The following is a 17644-nucleotide window of genomic DNA, read 5'->3' as shown; positions in this document are numbered from 1 at the left end:
CTGAAAAACTTCACTGAATTTGTTTGAAACCTAGCAAAAGCCTTGGATGTTTTAGTGGCAGTGTTTATAACCTGGAAAAATGGTGCAATATGAAGAAGAGAAGGAACAAATATTGCAAAGAATTATTCTAGAAATTCAAAAAGTCTTAATAGTCACAGAGAGAATTGAGAAGAGACTTGAAATTATAGATCAAAATACAGAAGGTATGGAGGGAAGAGTTGAGAATACTTATAAAACAATGATGAAATTGAAGGACAGAGTTCAGAAAACCACAAAGACATATGAAAGTGATAAGAAAATTGTTGACACTGACAGCAAATCGAGTGTGGAGGGAAATGATAAGTGCGAAATATGGAAAGGAGAGATCAATGAACTGGAATTCTATCTCAGATGTCAAAACATAGATGAAGAAAGAGGAGAAAACTTGACAGAAACAATGAGAGTAATCTCGGCAGAAGCACCAGTGATAACAAAAGTCAAGCTGATGAAAGGAACAGATGGAGGATTTCGAATCATTATAAGATATTCAATGAATAAGTTGTCAAGAGAAGTCCACATAAGACTTATCAAGAAAATACTTAGAATACAGTTTCTACAAATGGCAAGAGATATTGGACTGACCTATTTCTGGAAGGATACAGGATGATGAAATGAAATGTTACAATAAAATTTAGTTAAATGTAGTTAAATTTGAATACTATGTGTTAGATACTTGTTCTAACTACAGTGGTTTCCACCAAGGTCCTCTGTTCTGGTGGGAACAGAGGTTTAATCCTATTGGTTGAAGGGTCTGACAGCTCTCTATAAAAGGGCTGCTGCCACACTCAACCTTCACTGGATTGTTTTCACTTGTTGTACTTAACAAAGAGCTGTTGTTACTATTAAGCCTGTGTGTGTCTATCCATTACCCAATCTAACACTGGCGATAAAGGTGTGATTGGAAGGCAACTAGGTGAACCAAAAAGAGCGTAGCAATCCAGCAAGTACATCCAGCCCGGAGCTCATACCAACAATTGCCTGGAGATGGCGCTATGGCAGAGGCCCAAACCATTGTGATGCACAGGGGTGCATTCAAATGTCACCGCCTGCAATTCGGGGTTAGTATCGCCCCTGGACTGCTCCAAAGCATCATGGAATGGCTTTTGCAGGGGATTCCAGGAGTCATCCCCTATTTCGACGATATCTTGGTATCAGCTGCAAATGAGGCTCAACTTTTAAAACATGTACGAACAGTTTTGGCTTGAATTAGAGACAAAGGCCTCCGTCTCAAAAAAGAGAAATACCAAATTAACGTGCCAAGGGTTGAATTCCTAGAGTACCTAATCGACGGTTCTTGGATTCACCCGACCACACAAAAAATCAAAGCAATTCAGGACTCCCCCACACCTCACAATCAAACTGAGCTGCAGGCGTTCCTCAGGCTCCTTAATTTCTATAGCATCTTTCTCAAACAGAAAGCCACCATTGCTGAGCCCTTACACCGTCTCCTGGCTAAGAATATGAAGTGGTCAAAGCCGAAGCTGCCGCATTTGCCATGGTAAAAAGACTCCTGTCAGTGGATTCCTTCCTGGTACAGTACAGCCAGACCCTGCTGTTGGTGTTGACCTGCGACGTTTCCCCGTTTGACATCGGCGCAGTCTTCAGCCATTGCATGTCCAATGGAACCGAAGCCCCTATTGCATTTTACTCCAAGACCTTGTCCGCCGCAGAGCGGAACTACAGCCAGCTGGACCGTGAGGCTTTGGCTGCAGTGGTCGGAATAAAGAGGTTCCATGAGTATCTTTATGGGCGGGACTTTGAACTGGTTATGGACCACAAGCCGTTGTTGGGCTTACTGCTGGGGACCAACCTACCCCAGTGTCATTATCACCCCACATGACCAGATTGACCATTTTCCTAGCTGCCTACTCCTACTGTCTCATCCACCAACCAGGCTCCACTTTGAGGCACGCTGATGCTCTCAGCTGCTGCCCGCTGCTTGAACTTCTTGCTGACCCTACCACGAGATGCCAGTCTTCCTCACTGACTGCCTTGAGACCGGGCCTGTCTCATCCAGTGACGTTGCCTGTCACTCTGCAAAGGGCTCCACTATCAAGCAAATTTTGAACTGGGTGTGGAGGGGGTGGCCCAAGGGGCCTGTTGTGGCTGATTTCAAAAAGTATTTTTTGCCAAACGTGATGAGGTATCGGTTATAAATGGCTGTATACTGTTGGGGGACTGGGTTGTTGTTCCACCCAAACTGCACATTGCAGTATTAGGGGCTTTACACGTAGGGCATCCTGGAATTGTCAGGATGAAGTCTTTGGCTAGGAGTTACGTGTGGTGGCCTAACATGGATAGGGAGATTGAAGAATGGGTGGCTACCTGCACATCATGCCAGGAGTCCAGAGCAGCTCCCTCAGAGGCGCCCACTAAGGAGTGGGAGCAACCTCAAGCACCATGGTCTAGGATACACATTGACTTCGCTGGTCCAGTTCACGGCCAGACATTTCTCGTAGTTGTGGACCCCTACTCGAAATGGCTAGAGGTAGTCCTGATGACCTCCACTATGGCAAAAGCGGTCATCAAGGTGCTACAGAGACTTTTCTCCACACACGGCCTGCCTAATATCTTGGTCTCTGACAATGGGCCCCAATTCATGGCCATGCAATTTGAGACCTTCCTAGCAGCTCAGGGAATCAGGCATGCCCTGGTCGCGCCATTCCATCCGGCCTCCAATGGTCAGGTGGAGAGAATGGTGAGATCTGCAAAAGAGGCCCTCTCTAGGATGGGCCTGGGAGATTGGCAAACAAATAAAACAGTTTTATTTTCTTCACAAGAAGGAAATAGAGTGTTTTCCCTAAAACCCAACCAAGCATGTAGGGAAAAAGTATAATAGTTACCATTCCTCTGCTTGCAGTCAGATTTTGCAGAGCTCCAGCGCATGCCTCCAGGGTGGCATCTTTTTTGCTCTTTTCCATTAAAGACAGGTAGGTACGGATGGCATCAGAATGGTACAGCCAGCTGGAACCTTTAGGTTTATAGTCCTCTTCAGGAAGTGGTAGATTATATTCATCATACTAAGGATAAATCAAAAGGAAAATCTAAAACATTCAGATTGTGAAAAAGGCCCACATTTTATCACCCTAACTTATCATTTTACCTTGCTAATTAAATAGGGAACAAAATGTGCCTCAATATATTTGTGCCATCATGGCACAAGCTTATAAAATCTTATACAATTGGCACACTTGGATAAAATACTGAAAACATATAGAGATATTGTCTGACAGATATCTGTTTTTCTAAAACATCATTTATACTCTTTTACAATCATCAGAACTGAATTTGTTCAGTGGTTCAGGTTCAAATTCAAAAATAAACATTCAGTAATTCTGATAATTGCCACAATTAATGAATTTGACAAGCTTCCCCAGGAATTAATGGAATCTAGTTGAGATAATCAATCTTTCATCAGGTTTCAGTGACTTCTTTCAGGTTTTGACATTTTTATATGAATTTTCATGAAATTGAGGACATCTTTGGTGAGATTTCATGAAGAATGCCAAAGGTGCATGACATTTGGTAATCTCATTAAGCTTCAACAATTCATAAAAAAACATTTTGAAGGGAAAACAAAGATATGAAACTTGAATAATTGCTCTGACACCTGCAACTTCTAGTGAAGGGTGGTTTTCCCATTCTAGAGAAGGGATGTAGGATACCTATCTTTATTTCAAAGAAAAGGGCATTCACTTGAATGGCACCCTCTGTAAATGAATGCCTCACATCTTACCTCCAGCTTTCCTCTGTTGTTGAAGCAGCCTGTCAAACTTTTGTCTGTGTGAGTGTTCCTGGCCAAGTGGTTAAGATGAGTGTATTTATTCGGCACTTCAGCATCCAGGCGGTAGGACAAATTATGAAGAATGCAGATACAGTTCTCCACAGACTATAAGAATCAAAATAATTAATTATTTATTATGCCAATACATTTGTAATTACATTGCAATACAATGTAATTGCATTACATTTGCCATCATTGTTTTGAATATATACAGGGGTACATATTATTGTGTTATCTTGGTTTACAAATTAAACTTTTTCCTCAGTTTTAAATTCTATTATCCCTACAACAGGTCTCCCCAGTGAATTGCTTGCCATAAAGATTCCTCCAGAAAGAAGATGAGAATACTATTACAGAAACCATGTGTTCCTGGAAATGCTGAACACAAAAGGATTTGCAACAGTTGTCTGAAATGGGAAGGTAATGAAAGCAAAATGATTCTAAGATTATGAAGAAATTAAGTTTTTGGAATAATAAATCAGCAAAGGCTTAAAAAGTAATGAGACTAGTACTGAATGTGTTTTTAGAGAAAAACCTAATGGTACAGGTAGTCCTTGATTTATGACTGTAATTGAGCCTGGCAATTACAGTGAAATGGATAATCTCATGACCAACTTGATTTTATGACCTTTTGGGGCGCCATGTTTGAGAGAACACCAAAGCAAGCACTACAATCATTAAGCAACGCTGTATTAATTAAGCCAATTCATTGTTTGCCATGGGCAGCTTTTGTGAGGAACTGAAGTAAATGCCAATATCTGGCAAAAACATTGTAAATTGCTATCACATGACAGCAGAACTCTGCAAATAGTTGCTGAGTACTCAAAAGACAGTCATGTGACCACAGGGACAGTCATCAGAACTACGGAATGTGTCAAAAATACCATTTGGGGGATCCATCACAACTTCAAACGGTCAATAGATGATTAATCATAGGTTGACAACTACCTGTATTCCAAATGTATAATATATAGAATTTTGAATTTGGTAAAAATGAACATTTCTTTTTTTTTCCTATTTACATTGTTACACAACAGGGTTTTGTGCTTTCAATGATTAAGCTACCATCTTACAAGAAATTTGGAAAATGAAGAAACCCCGTTGAAATTGAACAAGGATCTTGCTAAAGTGCAACTCCAAAGGTGAAAGACACCTTGACTGGATCCAAAGTAATTTTCCCTTTACACTCTGATCATGAGCATTATAGCTCACAATATTTTGATGTAGATTTTATAGGAAGGGGCACTAAGTGAGGAAGAGTTTAAAAAAATCTATTCCATATTTATATATTTACTGGAATTCAGTCCAAGGCTAATTTTTCATGGAACCAAAAACTGTATCAATTCATAAAGTATACAAAAAGATCTTATTGCCTTATCATCTGGCTGGTTAGCTGCCACACAATTCTGGGTATATGTCATCACAGAGTCAATCAATCCTGGGTAGCTTCTCATGGTTTGACGTCCAGCATCTGCAGAACTCAAGTTCCTACAAAATTGATTTTATAAAGACTTACATTGACATATGACATAGAGAAAATCATTAAACATCTAAGAAAATCCTTTTTTTTAAGGGGGAGAAGATTTAGATAATGAATTTTTAGAGGTGCTTTGAAAATGTAAGCTGATTAAGCCTCAGTTGTATTCTACAGATTTGAAAGAATAATCACAAAACAATCCCATCACATATCAGCTAGCCCAGTGGTGTTAAACTCAACACTCACCACTGTGCTGGCTCTGCCCCGCCCGGCTTAGTGAGGGGGAAAAAAAAGTCCTGATGCCTCATATGATGCCGCTGTGACGACGCAAGTTTGACACCCCTGAGCTAGCCTCTAAGAACACAGGGAGTCATCCTGCAAAGCAGTCTAGAATTTCCTGAAGATCCCTCCCATAGAAGCACCATAATAATTGTGCCTCCTGTTTCTGTGGGTCTTTTTTCTCATTCCAGCTACATTTTGAATATGTAAGCTTCATTTTGTTCTTGCAGTTTTGATGATTTCTGGCTTATTATTTTATGTGTAAGTGATAAATATCAGACCAAAGGACTTCATCTGAGCTTGTGGATATGAATATCCATTGTATATAATCTGATTGATTAGCAGTTTGATCTGTAACATTCATACTAGTTTGCAAAGTCACTATAGTAAAGAAGAGAGAGGGGCCATAGAACACTCGCCTAGCACATGACTTTATGTGCAAAAGGACTGTATCTGTTGTAGAGATGTGTTGTAGGTAGAGCTAGGAAAATCTCTACTAAAAAGTATCTGAGAGCTGTTTCTTTTCCATATACAAACCTTTCTTGACCTGTAACTTTCCAGGTGTGTTGAACTACAGTCTATTATCCCCAGCCAGTATTGAAAACTTGTATGAATCATGGAAATCATGGACATTGAAGTCCAACACATCTGGGAAGCATCAGGGAAAGGAATGGTATAGATAATGAGTGAGCAAGTTTATCACGGCCAGGGAAGGAACAATTAGAAATCATGGAAGAATTATGAAAAATGGGTTATAGTTCATCAAACATGTCAGCAGGAGCAGGTTTTGCTAAGATTTCCCTATCTTTCCCTCCACCTGGATTTTTGTAAGTACAGACTAAAGGTTTGCATTTTGTTTTAAATGGAGTTAAGCAAGTTTATATTTTCTGTTTTCCAAATCATGATAGTTGGAAACCACACCTCCAATATTGGGCAATTGAGGGCACAGAACAACACTCACATTCATTCCTTTCTACTCAGCTACTTTATAGTTAAATCTATGTTTCATAACAGCATAAATAACTTCAATGAAAATCTCTGCGGGCAAATGGTAATAAATTATTTGCTTAGACATTTGGATAAAATAGACAACTGTTTAGACAGGATTACACTACATCTTAATAAATCTGCCCATGGTTGAGTTTTAGAAAGCATTTAAAAAAGGAGTAGCAGCAACACTTAGGTGTAGAAATCAGTGGCACATATGGTCTTAACTATTGTAGAGGTAAATATGCTCCAGAAAGGAGCAAAAAGGGAAGATACAAGTAACTGAAGACAGAGTATGTCATACCATATCTTCAATGGGTACGGATGTGATATGTTCGAGTTATTTATAATAAATTACTTAATATGGACACATGGTATGAATGTTACATTGAAACCAAATCACAAAATATGGAAGAAATCTCACTTTTGTAAGATCCCTGGTTTTCCCCAAACACTGTTTTTTAGCAGTTTAGTTTAAGGAAGAAATATATTCAATACTTGCTATTGTTATTCAATTTAGATTCAAACATTCTTCTTAATCTTCTGCAGATTTCCCAAAATTGTACCAGTAGCTTCTAATCTATTGACTGCCTATCCCTGTCCTAAGGCACTGCTTCAGTTGATTAAATTTTCTAATTGCAAATATGTTTCATCTGCCCATCCAATAGTTCCTAGTTGCTGGCAGCTAGGAGACTGGTAGTTGAAAGCTACAAGTCAGAACTCATATCTGCATGCCAAGGTTGGTTTGATTTTCGCAAGCATGAGCAAAACCTTCTCTGCCCACAAATTGCCTCGTATAATGTAAATTGGAGTGACTGACAAGTGTTCAAGGTATTTTAGATTGGAAAGTCAATACAATAGGACTTTTTATGGGAAATCATAGCCAGAGGCTATTGTTTAAATTCTCAAAAAGTTAGCAGGAAGCATTGCATTTTAACAATATAGTTGGACATTTGTCTGCGACATAACATAGATCTTGCACCTACTTGTCATTTTATTAAGCAACAGAAACATCCAAATATATCTATTTACATGGATGATTGCATTATCTAATTCAGAAGCTTTGATTACAGCATTTGAAGAGTTTAGATGGACATTCTTTCCTTGACCAGGTTTGTTAAAGAAGCTTAGTGACTACCTATTTCCTTCCAAGCCATTTCAAGGTATTGCTGCTTTTCTTCAAAGACCTAAATGGCTTGGAAACCAACACTGAAGAAATGCCTCCTTACACCAGTCTGCTCACGTGCAAAATTCAATTCTGTAAGGTCTCAGAAACCATTATTCATATCACCAACTCCACTGAAGGTAAGGCTTAAATAGCAACCTTTTAAAACAATAGAATCCCAGTTATATGCAAAAGGATGCAGAGTTCTTCCATCTTTTTAGTGTTTGATTGTTTATTTTTATATTATTGACCTCACTGTCTTTGTAAATATTTGAAAAATGAAACCAAACAACATATAGCTCTTTTGGAGGATAGCTCCAGGATAACTTTAAACTCATTCTGTTATTTTTAACGATATGATTAAAATATTAATTTTATGTCCAATGATGTACCTTAAACAGCCAGTGGCATTGAAGAAAACTTCTGGGTCAACAATTTCTCTTGTTCTATTGCTAATACCATCGCACCATCCAGAAAAAGGTACAATAACACGATCGGTGAGAACCGGAAGAGCATCGTGTATCAGATCTTCTTTCAGTTCATCAGTGGAGGACAGGTTCCAGAGCAATCCTAGAAATTAAGTTAAAGAGGTTTGTTGCTGGAGTTTGCAGTGTGACTCTTTCCATATAAACAGGCAAGACAGGTGATGTGAAAAATCTCTCTCTAAATATTCACTGAAGTCAAGCAGGTCTTCCAAGTAAATTATCACTGAAGGATGATATTAGAAGCCTATTTTCTGATCACATTCAGCCTTATCTTAATGTTACTGAAATATGGAACAAAAAAGAAAATATGTGATCATTCTTTTCCTGTTAAGTGGTAAGAAATATTTGCAAAATTCTCCAATTCACAAAAAGAGAGAGACTGTGTTAAATTTTCCTAATACAAATCAGTGGAAGCATAGTGAATTTCTTGACTGAATTAAAGGGCTACATTCAGGCATTTACAAATCACTTAATTTGTCAGCCATCCTAATAACTAGCTTCCATTTCTTGAAGAGGTGTATCTTTTGGTGTCCAAAGTATCCTTTTAGTTGCATTCTGTAACTCATTGCCACTGATGCTTCACCTTGCTGCAAAACAAAAGAATACCTGTCAACTGCTTCTGTATTTCGGTGTTCCCAGTCCTCCTCAGGAGACTCACACACTCTCGAATTCCATTCTGCCTGCGGGTTTCTAATTTGTTAGTTGGATTTCTGAAGACTAAGTTCCGAAGGGCCCCAGCTGAAGCCTGCTGCACGTTCTCATCTGAACTGCGCAGAAGTTCAATCAGCTTGGCAATGCCTCCAAGTCGGTAAACCTAAAAAAGAGATAATTGAAATGTTCATGGAACAAAACTGCTCATAAAGCTCTGCTGATCTTTCAGTCAATACAAAACTTTTATGTTAAAAGTTGATGGTAAATTTAAATATATGCTTTAAGGAGGCACTACTGCAGAAAGTATGCACATGTAACCTTCCTTGGCACATATACCAGGGAAGTGGAGGTAATGACCGCTGTCTCCATTTCAGGCCTTCAGAATTATATGAGAGCTTCTTGAGACCCCAATGGTTTTCTTTGGAATGGGATGGCATGGATTGAAACAGAACAGAACGGAATGGAACGGAACAGAACAGAACAGAATAGAATCATTTCTGATTAATAAACAACTGCCCAATACCAGGGGTTAAAAAGGATCTTAAAAAATTGAGTCATGTCTTGGTCTTCCCATTATTCAGTTCTCAAATTGAAGATAAATGTACCATTGAATATAAATTATTTCAGTAGTTTAATAAATACAGGATTTGCACATTTTAAGCAATGGATGTAATATCAATCTATTTGCGTTCTGAGAATGGTGTTATGAATTATGTGAACCAGAATTGTGACGTTGACTTGATAAAAATGGTTCTTTAGTTCTGCTATTAGTAAGGACTGATGCTGAGCTGCACTTATCCTGAAGTGACTCAAGTATGGAATCGACGTATTCAGGAAACGAATTTATTACATTGTATGAATAATAGCCACTGCTTGCATTTAAGTGAAATATTTTGAGTGTCTATGTTTTTAATGATCAATAAAACGGTATTGAGCTAGGGAGGGAATATAGAAAATTTTCATCTCCTGTCCTGAACTGCAGTCCCCAAGCACCAAGCAATCATCAATACAATATAATAGTAGAGTTGGAAGGGACCTTGGAGGTCTTCTAATCCAACCCCCTGCCTAGGCAGGAAACCCTATACCGTTTCAGACAAATGGCTATCCAACATCTTCTTAAAGACTTCCATTGTTTGGGCATTCACAACTTCTGGAGGCAAGCTGTTCCACTGATTAATTGTTCTAACTGTCAGGAAATTTCTCCTCAGTTCTAAGTTGCTTCTCTCCTTGATTAGTTTCCACCCATTGCTTCTTGTTCTACCGTCAGGTGCCTTGGAGAATAGTTTGACCCCCTCTTCTTTGTGGCAACCCCTGAGATATTGGAACACTGCTATCATGTCTCCCCTAGTCCTTCTTTCTCTTAAGCTAAACATACCCAGTTCCCGCAACCGTTCTTCATATTTTTTCATCTCCAGTCCCCTCATCATCATTGTTGCTCTTCTCTGCACTCTCTCCGGAGTCTCCACATCTTTTTTACATTGTGGCGACCAGAACTGAATGCAGTATTCCAAGTGTGGCCTTACCAAGGCATTATAATGTGGTATTAACACTTCACGTGATCTTGATTCTATCCCTCTATTTATGCAGCCATCATCAATGTGCTATCAGTTACCTTGAGTAATACATGGAGAGTATAGAAAATACATTTTACCTCTTTCTTCAGTGGGATAGGGGAGACATTTGGAAAGCAGGTATAACTCTTTTGAACCCATCTCCAACATTAATTCGACTTCCCTCTAAGAATATTTTATTGCTAAGGGCTCTGATTACTTATAGTTGAGCTTTAATCTGTATCTTTTCATACTTCTTATCTTTTTAGCTCAAAGTGGCCAGGTCCCTTAAAGCAGGGGTCTCCCCAACCTTGGCAATTTTAAGACTTGTGAACTTCAATTCCTAGAGTTCCTCAGCCAGCTTTGCTGGCTGTTGAAATCCACAAGTCTTAAAGTTGCCAAGGTTGGAGACCCCTGCCTTAAAGGATCCTGTCCAGGAAAGAAATTTGAAGTGATGGTGCTGGACCTGCATACCTAACTATAATTCCCACTTCTTTTCTGCCAACTAAAGTTATCAAGAGCTTAAACTACTATATTTACCTAAAAGAAAGTCTAGTTTAATTAATACTTAAAACAGTCAATGTAACTTTTTTCTCTCTGTCCAATTGCTGGTCCTACAGTGACAATATTCCCTAATTCTCACGCCATGCAAAAGGGAAATTAAATACCGTTAATTATTTTAACTCAATATTGTTTTTACTTCCCATTGTATTTGTCTGGTCATATACAGAATAAATTTATTTATATATCTGAAAAGCAGTCAGGGAAAAAACCCTTCAAAGGCCTAAAGCTCAGGAATCAGGGTGAGAAAGGAGTTTTTGTAAACAGGAAAATGGACCTCACAGCGAGCAGCATCTTTGGTTTTACTGGAATTTCAAATATATCATAGCTGTCCAGAAGTGTATTATGTCCATTGTCAAACACAATCAGTGTCATGGAATCGGCCATAATGCTAAAGTACTATCATATTTCACTCAACTATTTATTGTGTGAGTGAAGTGAGGTTAGAATAGTGTAAGAAGAGGATTTCTTTTGAAAACTGGCTACAGAGTTCCAAACATTCACAGTGCTTTTCCGTAAACAACTCAATTTTTTTGTCCAGCAAGTAGGTGTCATAACAGATAGATTGTACTAAATATTTATACTGCCCCCACTTCCAACATCTGCTAAATAGTACCACAATTACTAGCCCTATCGCTATTCTAGCAGGTTATAGAAAAGATAAATATTCATACAATCAGAAGGTTTAGACTAATCCTTAAATACTGTGTACATTTATAACATACTGTATACCATGACTAAACTGTTTGATGAACTTTCTGACTCATATTCCAAACGGCAGTATTTATTTTTGTTTCTGAGAGCTTAATTATATTCTCATTGATCAGTAATGACATTTTTAGTATAGGAGGATAATCACCTAAATATTGTAAAGCAGCGGTTCTCAATCTGTGGGTCACAACCCTTTTGGGGGTCGAACGGCCCTTTCACAGGGATTGTCGAAGACCATTGGAAAATTGCAAAATTACAGTTATGAATAGCAATGAAAATAATTTTATGGTTGGAGGGGGGCACCACAACACTAGGAACTGTATTGAAGGGTCACGGCACTGGGAAGGTTGAGAACCACTGTTCTAAAGGAACATTTTAATGATAAAATTGAATACAGTTGGAATTTCACTGGTAGCTTGTTGGCTACTTAGGAAGTAATGGCTAGGTATTCCAAACTCAAGATTGTTTCCTTGGATACAGTTCTTGAATTAATAATGAATATAATAAAAATAACCATATCTTTAGAATCGTTAACTGAATATAGTAAATCTTATATAAAGCTTTTGTCTTTATTCCAATAAGGGTACTTAAGTATATTCCAATCAGGGATACTTCTAATAGCTGTACATTTAGGTTCTCAAATATAAATTATTTGTGGACAAATATCATGTTATGAATATTAAGTAAATATGGATGTAAAACCACATTTATTTATCCTTGCAATATGCTTTAGTAACTTATTTGGTATTGAATGGTAATTTTGGTTCCTAATTTGATCTTCCTGTTGGAGCTATAGAAGAAAAATGTTCTGACATAGTTCTGCATTTTTAAGCTTCCACCATAAAGCTGAAATAACATATCTACCTCTTGCTTGGCAGATTCATCTTGAAAACAGGTATGCTGGAGGAAGTAGGCACCCATGGCCTGATTTTTCTCATCTGAGGAACACAGGAGTTGAATGGCTTTCTGGATGGTCATTGCTCCATAATCCACTTCATCATGACATATTCTGAATATAAAAAGAAGAAACATTCAAAACTGCCTTTGTTATTATGCAGGGTGGTTTATTTTAAAAGAAATATGAGTTGTGTGATTTTTTTGACTTTTTAGCAGGCATCAGCTTAGTTTTCATGATTTGAAAATGGTCAGGATTTAATTAAATAAATGAAAAAATCTTTTGGAGAGGTTTGTTAAGTTGGGGGCATTGGTATGTTATAGTTTCATCCCAGTGGTGGATTGGAGATGGTACGCCCTGGTACGTGCATACCTGTGCCTGCTGGGAGCACCGGGTACCATTCTGGTACAGTGCTCTGGAGGGCTCCCTCACCCGCCCGAGTTCCTTGCCTGCATTTGAGCTCTTTGGCGCTTCCGTGCACGTGCACGGAGTGTACGGTGCCTGCACAACGCTCCACCGAGCAGCTGGAACGTCATGGAGACGTCACGGAGGTAAGGACACATGCGCATGTGCATGCATGCTGCATGTATTCATGTGGGGGACGCTGGGCCCTGTTGCACTGTACCGGTTGCAACGGGATCCGGATCCCACCACTGTTTCATCCCCACTTGATAGTGATGTATTAAGTATCCAGATCATCATTATGTTAAAAGCTAATCTTTTGCTACAGAATTATTCTTAAATTAAAGCTTTGCTTCCCAGATTTCTTGTTTCATATGTCAGCCTTTTTATATGCTGATCATGATACTCTTTTGATTTCTGCTCTTTATTGATATATGTTCTAACTTCATACAATTAAATTATAATTGTATCATGATTACATAAAATCATCCTAAGTATAAAATATATAACAGAATGACAGTTGGAAAGAACCTTGGAGGTCTTCTAGTATAATCCCTTGCTCAAGCATGAAGCTTTGTATCATTTCAGAAAATGGTTGTCCAATCTTGTCTTAAAAACCTAATGAATCCACAACTTCTGAAGGCAAATCATTCCATTGATTAAATGTTCTAACAGTCAGGTCATTTCTCCTTTGTTCTAAATTGCTTCTCTCCTTGATTATTTTCTATCCATTGCTTCTTGTTCTGCCTTTCAATGCTTTGAAGAATAGGTAAACTTGCTCTTCTCTCAGGTAGCCCCTTGGATATTAGAACATTGCTATCATATCACCCCTAGTCCTTCTTTTCATTAAAATAGACATATCCAATTCATGCAACTTTACTTCATATGTTTTAGCCTTCACTCCCCTCATCATCTCCTTTGCAAAAACACTTTTTCTAGAACCTCAACATCTTTTTTATATTGTGGTGACCAAAACTGGATGCTATATTTCAAGTATGGTCTTATGAAGGCATTATAAAGTTGTTTAAAAATGACATAGATTGCACCATTTGCAACATTCTAATTATCTTTTTATAGCAACAAGGCAAGACTACGGTGCCAACTTTTGCATTTGTAAAGCATAGAACTTAAATTTAAAGAATTGAATTATTTGAATTCCTCATATTTATCACTCAAACACTAGTATTATTTTGACTATCCAGTCAGAATGAATATTTGGTCAGTATAAAGACAGTTTCTTACTTTCTTTACAGACAGAAATAAATTATGCTGCTATAAATGTGGCATTCAATCATATTCAAATAAAAAGCACATATTTGAGGAATCTGGTAAATCCCAGAATTTGGTATTGGTTTCTATGATTCTCTATGTCTGTGAAAAGAGATTTGGGAGGAAATAACAATTGTAGAGTTTCATAGGATTTCCGATATTTGGGATAATCTGATGTGATATATAATGCTCCTTCATATTAACAATTGCCAATAGGGAATGACTGAAACAATGCCTGAGAGTATGAAAGTAGCTCTGAACTCTTTTTCCTGTTGTTGTTGTTGTTGTTGTTGTTGTTGTTGTTGTTGATAGAATTATTGAGTACTATTTGACACAACTCATAACAGTAATCAGAATGTGTTAGCACATTCAAAGGCATGACTGATGAATAGGATGATTCCACAGAGAAAAAAGACAAGGCTAAAGTGCAAGAGGTAATCACAGTTCAGTAGAATCACATGTTTCATGCAGAAACTGCTGGACTCATTATCTGGGTTCTGTACTCAGAGTTGGGCAAGGCTTTGAGTTGAGTAAATTTCAATTTTGATCAGTTTCTCATTACTCCAGCCTTAAGCTTGTTGTGCCCTGCTCCATCTATTAAGCAAATCTCTGTAATAGAAGCTCCAAATTTCAACTGACCTGGAAAATAATACATGTTTAAAAAATCCTCCAGCTTCTCTTGGCTGTCAAGAATTAAACTGTCAATCCCTAGGGTGGGTGCACATCTCTAAGTATTTATTTATTTATTTCAACAGAAAGTAACATATGAAATGAACTTTCCATTCTGGCTGATTTCAAAAGTGACTCACTCACAGTGCTCTTTTTAAAACAATCACATTAATTCCATCCCATTCCCACTATGGTACAGGACCAAGCAGTCTCAGTTCTAGAAATGAAATAGCTCCCAAAGAGGAACCGGTTCTACTGGATGGAAGAGTCACCAGCCAGGCCTGTGCTTCAAGGCAAACAACTCCCCAATCTGGACCAGTTTCACAAGAGGAACCACACCCAATTGGAAAAGGTGCTCCAAAGGGGCCACTCCTGAAAGATGTTTGGCAGAGGAAAGTGTTTCCCACACAGTAGTTTAAGAGACGACAGCCACTCTGTTCTAATAGGAACCGGTATCTGTAATCATCATTTCTTAAGGAGAGGTTTTGAAAGATTGCTCGATTTTAAATTCTAGCATGCCACTTGCACTGCTGCACGTAGAATAGTCCTAATACACTTTATTACAACAGAACAGTTTGCCTGCCATCCTCCACCTCGTTTTCAGGAAGGTTCCCAATGCTGGCTCATATATACATGTCTCTGCATCTTCTAATTTAAAATAGTTAGATGAAGCTGAATCTAGCATGCAATTACTATACAGAACTGCTGCAGAACATATATGGGTATATTAAAGTCATCTCTTTCCAAATAGTTAAAGCAACCATTTTCAACAGTCATGCACTGTTTCTTCAGAAGCTGTTTCCAGCTATCTCTAGAAATATGTTCAAACACAATCATACAGATCCCTAGAAGCTGTCATGTGAGCCTGAGAAAAGACATAGCTGCTTTAATGATTCCACTTGTGCATAAAACTATAGTAAACTCTATGTTCTGTTTAGGTGGGTATACCACAAGAGAAGCTGAACCATATAGTTCACTATCCAATGTTCATGAGTAGTTAGTATTCAGAATGGTTAAACATTCTAAGAGTATAGTTATTATTATTGAGTTTCTTTTTATTCTAATGGTTGAGGTCATTTAAATATCGGTTAAGTAAAAATAAAAAATTCCTGTTGGAATTTTTAGATCTTTATAAGTAGTTTTTCTTTGGAAGAACTCAATCCTTGATTAGCTATTGAATCGTGGTGCTAAACATTCAGCTATCAGTGGTGTAGCAGGGAAATATATTAATAAACAACAGCAGTATTGATCTACTCTTAAATATGAATACCACTTGTTTTCTTACTCAAGGATTCATAACAACACCATGTAATTCTGATAGAACTACTTCCTAATTAGTGTGCTTAGGATTGTAGCCTAAATGTCTTCCTATCTCAGACAAATTCTATCAAAGTCATATGAAGGTTCTGAAGTGATTATGATTATTATTAGTTCTTATTTTCAAGGTGATGGAAACCAAAATGCTCCAACTGAATTTTCATTATGCTGTTTATCTGTCTTTACTTGCACATAATTTCCTACATCATGGGCCGCACAGACAAAATATGTACAGAGACTTACTTGGAGCGACCTGGTCCGTAGATTGCATCAGGTTTGCTGGCTACAGGCTGGGCATAGACTGCATCTTGCTTGTTAGCAGACGCGCAAGAGGGGGTGCGGATTGGAATTCTCTTATTTGACCTTGTTAGGGTAGTAATTCCTTCCTGGTTGTTGCATGTAGTGCTGTAGAGGCTGTGACGATTTAGACTGGCCTTGTGATTCATCCGGCTTCCACTCTGATTTCTCCTTAGTGTGCCACGTGGATGGTCATTGTAGAGGTCTGGCTCACTCCGACTACTCTTCATGTTCTGCACAAAGCAGTAGTCGCTGCCAGCATGCGTAGGATTACAGATCTTGTTGTAATGCTTGCTACCCCAATTGTCCATTTGGCTGTAGGAACTGTAGCGTTTGTTCTCAGCTGCATTTCTTTTGAGTGTTCCATTGTACATCTGATGGACATAGAAAGAAGGCAGAAGGGAAGGAAAACCAGCAAATGTCTTTGATTAATGTTATTCTTCATCTGATTGACAAAGGAAAAAAAACTGGGAGAAATTGGATGCTGGACTCAATGAAAATAACATTTACTTTGATAGGAACAATAATGAATCATGCTGAATAAGACGTATCAGTCAAAAACATGCTGCTCCTAGAAATGGTATCTGAGAGTCAATATTTTCAAAATACAATTCCATGATGGGTAGTCACTGCACTCAATAGAGCAGGGGTCCCCAAACCCCAGTCAATTGACCGGCACCGGTCTATGGCATACCAGAAAATGGGCTGCGCAAACAAGCAAAGCCCCATCTGTGGGATGCAGGTAGCACACAAACCTCACCCCCTCCAGTCCATGGAAAAAACCCCTCTCCATGGATTTGATCCCTGGTGCCCAAAGTTGGAGGTTGCTGCAATAGAAGTATAGATTGACAAAGTTTTTTTGCATCTTTCAAATACTAGTTCTTGTCATAATCTAGTCTTCTTGCTGTCTTCACACCTCCCCCCCCCCAAAAAAATATGGCTTTCCATGTTAGCAGCGACAGTCCTGCATAAGAATATATATTATTTCTTACCACTTCTAAGGATTTCCAATATTGTTGTTGATATTGCATTGTATTATTCTTAGATCCACCCCACTCCTCTATTTTTATGTCAGTGTAATAGGAATGGGGATGTCCAACATTTAC

The 17644-nt window shown here is 38.3% G+C and overlaps 1 protein-coding gene across 2 annotated transcripts in view; it reads right to left on the bottom strand.

Annotated features, from left to right (window-relative positions):
• The window catches only part of PKP1 (plakophilin 1), a 93649-nt gene that overhangs the window by 54436 nt on the left and 21569 nt on the right, over positions 1-17644 (bottom strand). For both annotated transcript variants that reach the window (XM_081947522.1, XM_081947521.1), the window contains exons 3-9: positions 16485-16912; positions 12554-12698; positions 8823-9030; positions 8124-8301; positions 5197-5311; positions 3776-3928; positions 2883-3059 (exon numbers count right to left, since the gene is read on the bottom strand). In XM_081947522.1, the coding sequence (XP_081803648.1) occupies positions 2883-3059; positions 3776-3928; positions 5197-5311; positions 8124-8301; positions 8823-9030; positions 12554-12698; positions 16485-16912 (1404 nt within the window). The remainder of the gene's footprint in view (positions 1-2882; positions 3060-3775; positions 3929-5196; positions 5312-8123; positions 8302-8822; positions 9031-12553; positions 12699-16484; positions 16913-17644) is intronic.

The sequence above is a fragment of the Natrix helvetica genome (assembly GCF_964273705.1).
Source record: "Natrix helvetica genome assembly, chromosome: 3".
Lineage (NCBI taxonomy): Eukaryota > Metazoa > Chordata > Lepidosauria > Squamata > Natricidae > Natrix > Natrix helvetica.
Note: the sequence above shows the minus strand (reverse complement) of the source record. Positions and strands in the feature narration are given on the sequence as shown.